The 12,874-nt window shown below is 29.3% G+C and overlaps 2 protein-coding genes across 15 annotated transcripts in view; both read right to left on the reverse strand.

Moving 5' to 3' along the window:
• The window catches only part of LOC100142605 (ankyrin-3), a 123,975-nt gene extending 122,377 nt beyond the window's left edge, over window positions 1–1,598 (reverse strand). For all 13 annotated transcript variants that reach the window (XM_015978688.2, XM_064357598.1, XM_064357613.1 and 10 more), the window contains exon 1: window positions 1,455–1,598. The gene's annotated coding sequence lies outside the window, so the exon portion shown is untranslated. The remainder of the gene's footprint in view (window positions 1–1,454) is intronic.
• Window positions 1,599–8,543: 6,945 nt separating this feature from the next.
• Window positions 8,544–11,830, reverse strand: LOC103314819 (uncharacterized). 2 transcript variants are annotated; one of them, XM_015978699.2, is made up of 2 exons: window positions 11,065–11,822; window positions 8,544–8,832 (listed from the first exon to the last, which is right to left on the reverse strand). In XM_015978699.2, exons 1-2 carry the CDS (start codon window positions 11,463–11,465, stop codon window positions 8,652–8,654), a joined length of 582 nt encoding a protein of 193 aa, XP_015834185.1. In that variant the 5' UTR covers window positions 11,466–11,822; the 3' UTR covers window positions 8,544–8,651. The 2 variants fall into 2 exon arrangements, with proteins under 2 accessions (XP_015834185.1, XP_008200022.1); XM_008201800.3 differs by lacking the exon at window positions 8,544–8,832 and adding an exon at window positions 9,684–9,925 and having other exon boundaries at window positions 11,065–11,830.
• Window positions 11,831–12,874: the final 1,044 nt, after the last annotated feature.

Consider the following 12,874-nt stretch of genomic DNA (forward strand, 5'->3'; position numbering starts at 1 on the left):
AAATTATTTACAAAATTTTTGTGATTAATTGCAGGAAACAAAGTGCTACAGATTGTAAAAAAAATTGTAAACTGCTAATCATTTCTTAAGACTTTAATTTTTTTGGTATTCTCAAAATATTTTGGCCATTGCTCGTTTTTAGACAAACTATTTTTTAGCGAATCATTCATAAATTTTCTGAATTATCGAAGAAAACAAAGCTTATCATTAGAGCTTTAGACTTTAAAAAATAAGTGAACCGCCAATCATTTTTTAGAACTTTAATATATTTCTTGATTTTCTCAAATTATTTTGACCTTGGTTAATTTTTTGACGAACTATTTTTGGCGAACCATTCATAAAATTTTCCTGAATTATCGCACGAAACAAAGTTTATCAAAAAGGCTTTAAACAGTAAAAAATATTAAAAGGAGAATCTTTTCTTAGGACTCTAATAAATTTCTTGGTTTACTCAAAACATTTTGAGCTTGGTTTAATTTTGGACGAATTATTTTTTAGCGAATCATTCGTAAAATTTTCCGGATTTACCACAGGAAACAAAGCTTCTCAAAAAAGCCTTTGGCTGTAAAAATTTAGTGAACCAACAATCATTTCTTAAGACTGTAAAAAATTTGTTAGTTTTCTCAATATATTTTGACCTTGTTTCATTTCTAGACTAATTATTTTTTAGCAAATCATTCGTAAAATTTTTCTGATTTATTGCAGAAAACAAAGGGCACAACTGTAAAAAATTTGGAACCGAAAATCATCTCTCCAGGCTTTAATAATTTTTTTGGTTTTCTCAAAAAATTTGAATCTAATTTTTAAGCAAAAGAAAAAAATTCCTGGTTTTTGCAGAAAATAAATATTACCGAAAGGGTCTCCATTTTCAAAGAAATAGTGAACCGACAGTAACTTTTTAAAGCTCTAATAAATTATTTGGTTTTCATGAAGTGTTTAAAATGTTCCAGATTTTAAAAAATTAAAATGTTTGAAAATTTTAACTAAAAAATTTATACTGCCTTGAACCTGTTTCCAGAAATCGGGAAATAAATTTAATTTCTAAGCCCCTAGGTGTAAAAAAGCCTCACGTGATTATTTATCACCATTAAAAGTAGTTAGTATTTTTGGTTAAAAAATATGTGTCTTTTGGGACTTGTGGACATAAATCATCATCATTTCATCATTTCTGCATCCCCACAAATCCCCCAAATTAAATCAAACGCAAACGCAATAAACTTCGATTTTTTAATGAGGCCTTAACCCACTTTGTGTGCTGAAAAGCTCGTTTTATCAATTGCCAAAATCGTGTTTACACCTGTCACGCCAACTATGTATATGGCTACTAAAAATAGAGCAAATACAACGCCCTCTGCAGCAAAACCAACCCCCGCCCCCAAGTCAAAACCTTGCAAAAGTAAACAGAAAGACTGAAGCTTTTTTACAACATCGACAAGACAACAGCGAAGCTTTACCCCTCAAAAGCACCACCAATTTGCGAAAAACGCCACTGAAACACTCGTGTTGTGCAATGCAACCGTTCGACGCGACGGAAAACCGACAGATGAAAAGTTGGAGGCAAAAAGACTTGGTGGTGGTGTTTTCCCCAACTCGCCACCAGAGAGGGAACAAAATATTGAGATTCTGCCACGGTCCAGACGCCGTAATCAATACGACCTTCTGGATGATCAAAACTCGACGAAAAGCAGTTTCGAGTGCCGGAATGACGCCAGACTAAGCCGATGAAAGCGTCGTAATGTCGTTCGATATTTGTTTCTTTATCCTGGATGCATTCCGGGATTAGGGGGACAAGGACCGGTGCACTTCCTTCCACAGGAATAAGACACAGAAAAGGGATTTTACGTTTTATTTCGTCAATAATTACACATCGATTATTATCCTTATTATCACATCAATATAGGCAAGTTGAAAGCAAATGCTAGTTCTTTGGTTTTCAGGAAGTATTTTGGTATTAGTTTGTTTTTAGGCTAATTTATTTATTGGTGAATTATTTGTAAAAATTTTCTGATTTATTGCAGGAAACACAGAATTTACCAACAGAGCTTTAGACTGTAAAGAAATAGTGAATCATTTCTTAGGACTTTAATATATTATTTGTTTTTCTCAAAATATTTTGGCCTTGGCTCGCTTTTAAACAAATTATTTTTTGACGAATCGTTTGTAAAATTTTCCTAAATTATCGTAAGAAACAAAGCTTATCAAAAAAGCTTTAGAGAGTAAAAAATTAGTGAATCGACAATCATTTCTTAAGACTTTAATAAATTCTTTTGTTTTCTAGAAGTATTTTGGCATTAGTTTGTTTTTAGGGGAACTATTTATTGGTGAATTATTTGTAAAATTTTCCTGATTTATTGCAGGAAACACAGAGTTTATTAACAGAGCTTTGGACTGTAAAGAAATAGTGAATCGGCAATCATTTCTTACGACTTTTTTCAAAATATTTTGACCTTGGCTCGTTTTTAAACAAATTATTATTTGATTAATCATTTGTAAAATTTTCCTAAATTATCGCAAGAAACAAAGCTTATCAAAAAAGCTTTAGAGAGTAAAAAATTAGTGAATCGACAATCATTTCTTAAGACTTTAATAAATTCTTTTGTTTTCTAGAAGTATTTTGGCATTAGTTTGTTTTTAGGGGAACAATTTATTGGTAAATTATTTGTAAAATTTTCCTGATTTATGGCAGGAAACACAGAGTTTATCAACAGAGCTTTGGACTGTAAAGAAATAGTGAATCGGCAATCATTTCTTACGACTTTTTTCAAAATATTTTGACCTTGGCTCGTTTTTAAACAAATTATTATTTGATTAATCATTTGTAAAATTTTCCTAAATTATCGCAAGAAACAAAGCTTATCAAAAAAGCTTTAGAGAGTAAAAAATTAGTGAATCGACAATCATTTCTTAAGACTTTAATAAATTCTTTTGTTTTCTAGAAGTATTTTGGCATTAGTTTGTTTTTAGGGAAACTATTTATTGGTAAATTATTTGTAAAATTTTCCTGATTTATGGCAGGAAACACAGAGTTTATCAACAGAGCTTTGGACTGTAAAGAAATAGTGAATCGCCAATCATTTCTAAGGACTTTAACTTTTTTTTTGTTTTTCTCAAATTATTTTGGCCTTGGCTCGTTTTTAAGCAAAATATTTTTTGACGAATCATTTGTAAAATTTTCCTAAATTATCGTAAGAAATAAAGCTTATCAAAAAAGCTTTAGAGAGTAAAAAATTAGTGAATCGACAATCATTTCTTAAGACTTTAATAAATTCTTTAGTTTTCTAGAAGTATTTTGGCATTAGTTTGTTTTTACGCGAATTATTTATTAGTAAATCATTTGTAAAATTTTCCTGATTAATTGGTGGAATCATAGAGTTTCTCAACAGAGCTTTAGACTGTAAAGAAATAGTAAATCGCCAAGCATTTCTTAAGGCTTTAATATTTTTTTGTTTTTCTCAAAATATTGCCCTTGGCTCGTTTTTAAGGAAAATATTTTTTGACGAATCATTTGTAAAATTTTCCTAAATTATCGTAAGAAACAAAGCTTATCAAAAATGCTTTAGAGAATAAAAAATTTGTGAATCGACAATCATTTCTTAAGACTTTAATAAATTCTTTTGTTTTCTAGAAGTATTTTGGCATTAGTTTGTTTTTAGGAGAACTATTTATTGGTAAATTATTTGTAAAATTTTCCTGATTTATTGCAGGAAACACAGAGTTTATCAACAGAGCTTTGGACTGTAAAGAAATAGTGAATGGGCAATCATTTCTTACGACTTTTTTCAAAATATTTTGACCTTGGCTCGTTTTTAAACAAATTATTATTTGATTAATCATTTGTAAAATTTTCCTAAATTATCGCAAGAAACAAAGCTTATCAAAAAAGCTTTAGAGAGTAAAAAATTAGTGAATCGACAATCATTTCTTAAGACTTTAATAAATTCTTTTGTTTTCTAGAAGTATTTTGGCATTAGTTTGTTTTTAGGGGAACAATTTATTGGTAAATTATTTGTAAAATTTTCCTGATTTATGGCAGGAAACACAGAGTTTATCAACAGAGCTTTGGACTGTAAAGAAATAGTGAATCGGCAATCATTTCTTACGACTTTTTTCAAAATATTTTGACCTTGGCTCGTTTTTAAACAAATTATTATTTGATTAATCATTTGTAAAATTTTCCTAAATTATCGCAAGAAACAAAGCTTATCAAAAAAGCTTTAGAGAGTAAAAAATTAGTGAATCGACAATCATTTCTTAAGACTTTAATAAATTCTTTTGTTTTCTAGAAGTATTTTGGCATTAGTTTGTTTTTAGGGGAACAATTTATTGGTAAATTATTTGTAAAATTTTCCTGATTTATGGCAGGAAACACAGAGTTTATCAACAGAGCTTTGGACTGTAAAGAAATAGTGAATCGGCAATCATTTCTTACGACTTTTTTCAAAATATTTTGACCTTGGCTCGTTTTTAAACAAATTATTATTTGATTAATCATTTGTAAAATTTTCCTAAATTATCGCAAGAAACAAAGCTTATCAAAAAAGCTTTAGAGAGTAAAAAATTAGTGAATCGACAATCATTTCTTAAGACTTTAATAAATTCTTTTGTTTTCTAGAAGTATTTTGGCATTAGTTTGTTTTTAGGGAAACTATTTATTGGTAAATTATTTGTAAAATTTTCCTGATTTATGGCAGGAAACACAGAGTTTATCAACAGAGCTTTGGACTGTAAAGAAATAGTGAATCGCCAATCATTTCTAAGGACTTTAACTTTTTTTTTGTTTTTCTCAAATTATTTTGGCCTTGGCTCGTTTTTAAGCAAAATATTTTTTGACGAATCATTTGTAAAATTTTCCTAAATTATCGTAAGAAATAAAGCTTATCAAAAAAGCTTTAGAGAGTAAAAAATTAGTGAATCGACAATCATTTCTTAAGACTTTAATAAATTCTTTAGTTTTCTAGAAGTATTTTGGCATTAGTTTGTTTTTACGCGAATTATTTATTAGTAAATCATTTGTAAAATTTTCCTGATTAATTGGTGGAATCATAGAGTTTCTCAACAGAGCTTTAGACTGTAAAGAAATAGTAAATCGCCAAGCATTTCTTAAGGCTTTAATATTTTTTTGTTTTTCTCAAAATATTGCCCTTGGCTCGTTTTTAAGGAAAATATTTTTTGACGAATCATTTGTAAAATTTTCCTAAATTATCGTAAGAAACAAAGCTTATCAAAAATGCTTTAGAGAATAAAAAATTTGTGAATCGACAATCATTTCTTAAGACTTTAATAAATTCTTTTGTTTTCTAGAAGTATTTTGGCATTAGTTTGTTTTTAGGAGAACTATTTATTGGTAAATTATTTGTAAAATTTTCCTGATTTATTGCAGGAAACACAGAGTTTATCAACAGAGCTTTGGACTGTAAAGAAATAGTGAATGGGCAATCATTTCTTACGACTTTTTTCAAAATATTTTGACCTTGGCTCGTTTTTAAACAAATTATTATTTGATTAATCATTTGTAAAATTTTCCTAAATTATCGCAAGAAACAAAGCTTATCAAAAAAGCTTTAGAGAGTAAAAAATTAGTGAATCGACAATCATTTCTTAAGACTTTAATAAATTCTTTTGTTTTCTAGAAGTATTTTGGCATTAGTTTGTTTTTAGGGGAACAATTTATTGGTAAATTATTTGTAAAATTTTCCTGATTTATGGCAGGAAACACAGAGTTTATCAACAGAGCTTTGGACTGTAAAGAAATAGTGAATCGGCAATCATTTCTTACGACTTTTTTCAAAATATTTTGACCTTGGCTCGTTTTTAAACAAATTATTATTTGATTAATCATTTGTAAAATTTTCCTAAATTATCGCAAGAAACAAAGCTTATCAAAAAAGCTTTAGAGAGTAAAAAATTAGTGAATCGACAATCATTTCTTAAGACTTTAATAAATTCTTTTGTTTTCTAGAAGTATTTTGGCATTAGTTTGTTTTTAGGGGAACAATTTATTGGTAAATTATTTGTAAAATTTTCCTGATTTATGGCAGGAAACACAGAGTTTATCAACAGAGCTTTGGACTGTAAAGAAATAGTGAATCGGCAATCATTTCTTACGACTTTTTTCAAAATATTTTGACCTTGGCTCGTTTTTAAACAAATTATTATTTGATTAATCATTTGTAAAATTTTCCTAAATTATCGCAAGAAACAAAGCTTATCAAAAAAGCTTTAGAGAGTAAAAAATTAGTGAATCGACAATCATTTCTTAAGACTTTAATAAATTCTTTTGTTTTCTAGAAGTATTTTGGCATTAGTTTGTTTTTAGGGAAACTATTTATTGGTAAATTATTTGTAAAATTTTCCTGATTTATGGCAGGAAACACAGAGTTTATCAACAGAGCTTTGGACTGTAAAGAAATAGTGAATCGCCAATCATTTCTAAGGACTTTAACTTTTTTTTTGTTTTTCTCAAATTATTTTGGCCTTGGCTCGTTTTTAAGCAAAATATTTTTTGACGAATCATTTGTAAAATTTTCCTAAATTATCGTAAGAAATAAAGCTTATCAAAAAAGCTTTAGAGAGTAAAAAATTAGTGAATCGACAATCATTTCTTAAGACTTTAATAAATTCTTTAGTTTTCTAGAAGTATTTTGGCATTAGTTTGTTTTTACGCGAATTATTTATTAGTAAATCATTTGTAAAATTTTCCTGATTAATTGGTGGAATCATAGAGTTTCTCAACAGAGCTTTAGACTGTAAAGAAATAGTAAATCGCCAAGCATTTCTTAAGGCTTTAATATTTTTTTGTTTTTCTCAAAATATTGCCCTTGGCTCGTTTTTAAGGAAAATATTTTTTGACGAATCATTTGTAAAATTTTCCTAAATTATCGTAAGAAACAAAGCTTATCAAAAATGCTTTAGAGAATAAAAAATTTGTGAATCGACAATCATTTCTTAAGACTTTAATAAATTCTTTTGTTTTCTAGAAGTATTTTGGCATTAGTTTGTTTTTAGGAGAACTATTTATTGGTAAATTATTTGTAAAATTTTCCTGATTTATTGCAGGAAACACAGAGTTTATCAACAGAGCTTTGGACTGTAAAGAAATAGTGAATGGGCAATCATTTCTTACGACTTTTTTCAAAATATTTTGACCTTGGCTCGTTTTTAAACAAATTATTATTTGATTAATCATTTGTAAAATTTTCCTAAATTATCGCAAGAAACAAAGCTTATCAAAAAAGCTTTAGAGAGTAAAAAATTAGTGAATCGACAATCATTTCTTAAGACTTTAATAAATTCTTTTGTTTTCTAGAAGTATTTTGGCATTAGTTTGTTTTTAGGGGAACAATTTATTGGTAAATTATTTGTAAAATTTTCCTGATTTATGGCAGGAAACACAGAGTTTATCAACAGAGCTTTGGACTGTAAAGAAATAGTGAATCGGCAATCATTTCTTACGACTTTTTTCAAAATATTTTGACCTTGGCTCGTTTTTAAACAAATTATTATTTGATTAATCATTTGTAAAATTTTCCTAAATTATCGCAAGAAACAAAGCTTATCAAAAAAGCTTTAGAGAGTAAAAAATTAGTGAATCGACAATCATTTCTTAAGACTTTAATAAATTCTTTTGTTTTCTAGAAGTATTTTGGCATTAGTTTGTTTTTAGGGGAACAATTTATTGGTAAATTATTTGTAAAATTTTCCTGATTTATGGCAGGAAACACAGAGTTTATCAACAGAGCTTTGGACTGTAAAGAAATAGTAAATCGCCAAGCATTTCTTAGGGCTTTAATATTTTTTTGTTTTTCTCAAAATATTTTGGCCTTGGCTCGTTTTTAAGCAAAATATTTTTTGACGAATCATTTGTAAAATTTTCCTAAATTATCGTAAGAAACAAAGCTTATTAAAAAAGCTTTAGAGAGTAAAAAATTAGTGAATCGACAATCATTTCATAGGACTTTAATAAATTCTTTAGTTTTCTAGAAGTATTTTGGCATTAGTTTGTTTTTACGCGAATTATTTATTAGTAAATCATTTGTAAAATTTTCCTGATTAATTGCTGGAATCATAGAGTTTATCAACAGAGCTTTAGACTGTAAAGAAATAGTGAATCGTCAATCATTTCTGAGGACTTTAATATTTTTTTTGTTTTTCTCAAAATATTTTAGCCTTGGCTCGTTTTTAAACGAATTATTTTTTGACGAATCATTTGTAAAATTTTCCTAAATTATCGCAAGAAACAAAGCAAATCAAAATGGCTTTAGAGGGTAAAAAATTAGTGAATCGACAATCATTTCTTAGGCCTTTAATAAATTCTTTACTTTTCTAGAAATATTTTGTAATTAGTTCGTTTTTAGACGAATTATTTTTTGGTGAATCACTCACAAAATTTTCAGAAAACAAAGCTTTTTCAAAGTGCTTCAGATTGTAAAAAAATAGTAAACGGCTAATCACTTCTTAACGCTTTAATTTTTTGGTTTTCTCAAAATATTTTGGCCATGGCTCGTTTTTAGACACTTCCTTCCAGAGAAATAAGACACAGAAAAGAGATTTCACGTTTTATTTCGTCAATAATTACACATCGATTATTATCCTAATTATCACATCAATACAGGCAAGTTGGAAGCAAATACTAGTTGTAATAATAAAACACACTAATTTAGACCAAAAACTGAAAAAACAGCCTTCTTACTGGATTCTGGACTTCGTACAGCCAATAGTATTACAGTGATGACTAGAATTAGGACTACGAAAATTAGAACACCAACGGCGGCACAAAGGACTCGTTCAAATGGACTCCATCTTGAGCAACAGCAATACTGCTCATGTACCACTCTGAAAAATAACACACTTGTTTAACGTATTTGAAATATACAGGGTGACCCAGGGGTGCGTGCATGCTACATTACTTTTTTCTATGCACGCTATTAATTTAAATTTTTTAAACGATAGGCTCTTTTTAAAAATATTTTAATTTGTATACAGAGTGTTCCAAATTAAAAAGTCCAACTAAGTTCTGTTTTTTTTTAATAGAAACCCTAAATTATTGTAACCTTTTTGAAATCGCAGCTAGATTATCGAAATAACGCACTCTGTTTTAAAGACTTATCTGTCATAGTTTTTGACTTATGTCAATTTATTTAAGAAAATGGCGTCGTGTAAAAACCTACAGAAAAATTTATAATTTCAGAATCATTTAATATAAATAAACCAACTCTTTTCCAGTTAATTCTGAATTTTGTAGTTATTACGAACAAACACCTGTTTTATTGTAATTTTAAATATTAACTGATATATCCAAAGAAGATAACGCAGGTGTAAAATTTATAAAAAAACTGATTAAACGTCGTTTAATCTTCATTCAAAAGAAGTAACAAAACTATGACTTAATTTCTGAAGAGAATTCATTGTGTTGTAAAATTTGTTTTTATAATAACTCAAATACTTCTGCATCCCTTAATATAGTCCTTCGAGTCGGATATTCGAGTATGTTGATCAAAAATTAAAAAGTATCAAATTTATTAATTACGCAACCAAAACCAGTTTTTATTACGCAGGTTTTTCTGATTTTACAAAATAACAACAAATTGCACAACGTATAATAAAACACTGAAAAAATACCAGATAGGTAGTTAATGTCGGAAGCTACATTTACACTGTAAGGTAAATAAATAAAAAATTTCAAACACATTACCAAAAACATTTATTGACAATAAGTATAAGTTAATACTTTGTATAATCAAACACAGATAAAATAGCTTTAGTACTATCTGATTTCGCACAAGAACAATTACTTAATTCTACAGAAACAATTGCTATAGCTATGACTAGAAGAATAATAGTAAAAGCTAGAACACCAACAGCAGCAAACAAAGCTCGTTCACACGGAGTCCATGTCATACAGCAGCAGTATTGCTCACGAACTACCCTAAAGAAACACACAATTAGCAAACAATCACAGGAAGAAGAAGAAGTAAGAAAAGCTGAAAATGTTTTATAAAATTATCACATTTGTAACCTTCTCAACATATTTATTTTTCAAAATTTTTGAGAAGCTTAACAGATAAGCAAGCAGTAACAATGAGTTATCGTGTTTTTGATTGAATCAGGTAAATATACAGAGTGTACCAACGAGTTAAAGAATTATTGACCTTTAAATGTTCTTCTCAACAAAAGTATTAGACACAAACCTCCCACATCACCTAAAATTATTTTCAAATATACAGGGTGTTTCAGAAATGGCCTACAATAAAAATTTATGTTTTAAAAAAAACAGACAATTTAAAATTTTTTTAGATGCGTGAAAACCTTTCAACAACGGACAATGATAGAATCTTAAACTGTCCGTTGTGAGAGGTGTCCACGAATGAGAGTTGAAAAATTTAATATACTTAGGTGTCGTTTCTACAAAAATGTCCGTTGTGAAGAGGTGTCCGTTATTCGAAAGTGTCCATTAAGAGAGGTTTCACTGTATTATTTAGTTTTACTCTTTTTATTTTCTTTTCTCGTTTCGTTTTCATTTTGTTATCACATTTTTTTCCTATTTAAGCTTGATTATAATTATCTTGTTCTTCTTGTATTTCCTTTTTCTGGGACACTCTATATTTTTCAAGATTAAAATTAGACAATCAACGTCGAAATAACAGTTCAATAACAATTTATACCTATTTAAGATGTCAAAATTATTATAATAATAATAGTAATAGTAATAAAATTATTAAAATAGTAAAATAATTATTAAAAATAATAATTAAAATTAAAATTAATTAATTAATTTAATTAATTAAAATTAAAATAATTAAATATAGTAATAAAATTATTAAAATAAAAATAAGAGTAATAGTAATAAAAAATTATTTATAATTATTGTAAATAAAAAATTGATGTTTAATCATTTACAAATACCAGTAAACTTTTGAAATTTTACAACTTGCTAATTTTGTAAAAATTAAAATTTCGAAAAATTAAAAAAAATCAAAACCAATCTGTCAGAAAATAGAAGTAACAGGATTTTCAGTTTTTTGTTTTTTTAATTGTAATAAAACTAACACTTGAAACGGTACTTACACACTGGTGATGCTGGGGTCCCTCATAGACGACCTCACACTACTGGCGGCACTGTTCCCCCTGGAAATCCTCCCCCCAGCCTCCATCTCAAACCCTGCATTATCCACCCCTTGGCTATTTTTCCTGGAGGCTCTACTGTGCCTCTTCTTATCATTTTCCACCGCAAGTTTCACATGTTCGTTCACCACGTCGACACTAGTCCTGGCAGCCCCCTTGTCTCCATCAGCCACCTCCAGCTCCGGAATGGCGGGAGGTGGTACCGTCTTGACTCTCTTCTTCTTGGCTCCGTAGTTCTGCGATTGCGTGTGCCTCAAAATGGGGGCCTCTGCCCCCGACTTGGGCTGGAGGCTGTGCCTGAAGCTGTAGTCACGAGACACCTGGGGGCTGTCGTCCTTGGGCATGCTTGTGAGTCATGGACGGGCTCAACACCTGCACACAATGTTTGCACGAGAAGTAATTGATTTAGGTTTATCTGTGTGTTCTCTTAGATAAGATAAGATTTTCGTACGTAGTGTGTTGAGCTGTGTGACGGTTGTGGGGAATATTTGCCTGTTGCTCAATTTATCGATCTTGTCGAATTATTGATGAGGGGGCACTTTGACGAATGATCAATTATTTATGTGAGAAAATTTTGCTTATCTGTGGCAGAATGGAGGAACGACCGGAAAGGAGGAGAGGTCAAGTTCGTTCTTATCGACTTGGGTTAGAAATTGAGCACAGCAAAGATTAGAAGTGAGGAAGCGAAGACTCTATTATAGTGTTTCGAAGCAAATTATGCAACTACTTTCACATTAATGTCGGTTTAAAAAAAACAGCAATAATATCTTGACGATGATGAGCTCTAACAAGGTTTCAAATCGCCAAAAATCTGGAAATTTTTAAGTTTGTAGAGAAGGTCACAAGAATGCAATAGGGTATTCCTATTTAAAAAGAAATTAAAAAAGACAATTTTTCGAATAAAATGTGCAAAATTTTTAGTACCAAGAGTAATAGTAAGATAGAGTGACCAACTACAAAGCACGAGCAGGTAATGCCATCTTTTCTTAACGTGTATAATACATTTTTTCGTAAAAGTACATTATTTTCTATCTTCTGTTCTCTTTTCCAAAATATTTTCTGCTGAAAAGATGTTTCCAATATCCTCTATATTGTCCTCTTTAACTTTAGTCTTCTATCTCCTGGCTTCTTTCTTTCCTGTCTTTGGTTTGCGTATCGTTGTCCTATATTTTTTGTTTTTTTTCCTTTCCTTCTTTTTTCTTTCTTCTTTATTCAGCCTTCTTGTCTTTCATTCAATATTCTTTTTTAAATTATCTCCTATCGGTTTTTTGTGCTTTTCAATAGCTTCTGTCAATTGTGCTTCCTTTTTTGTTATTCTAAGTCAAGGAAAGGTATAAAGCTTTTCTAAACATAGGACTACAAAAACTTATGTATTTCAAAAGTTGGAAGAAATTCTAGAATACATACCTACTATTTTTAAACAATAATAAATAGCAACACATAAAAGAATAATAGCTCTATTGTCTATCTACTGTCTTTTATAAGCTGTTTCCTTCCCTCCCTCTGTTTTCTGTTCCTCCTTTTCAAATCACCTTTTCTCCTTTCTCTTCCATATCAACATAATTATTTGTCTTCTATTCACTTTTCAGAATATTTCTCTATCATTTATCTACCTTCCGTTCTTTGCTGAAAATTGGTTTTCAATATCCTCTACGATTTCTCCTCTTTAACTTCAGTCTTCTTTTTTTCCTGTTCTTGGTTTGCAAATCTCTATCCTCTAATCTTTGTTTTTCTTTCTCCATTTCTCTACTTT

The sequence above is a fragment of the Tribolium castaneum genome, chromosome 1 (assembly GCF_031307605.1).
Source record: "Tribolium castaneum strain GA2 chromosome 1, icTriCast1.1, whole genome shotgun sequence".
NCBI lineage: Eukaryota > Metazoa > Arthropoda > Insecta > Coleoptera > Tenebrionidae > Tribolium > Tribolium castaneum.

What these genes read in the sequence shown, in the direction of transcription:
- LOC103314819 (XM_008201800.3), bottom strand. Translation starts at nt 11,465, where the DNA reads ATGCCCAAGGACGACAGCCCCCAGGTGTCTCGTGACTACAGCTTCAGG. An exon ending in GACCCCAGCATCACCAGTGT is followed by an intron (nt 9,926 to 11,064) that starts GTAAGTACCGTT and finishes GTGTTTCTTTAG; the next exon opens with GGTAGTTCGTGAGCAATACT.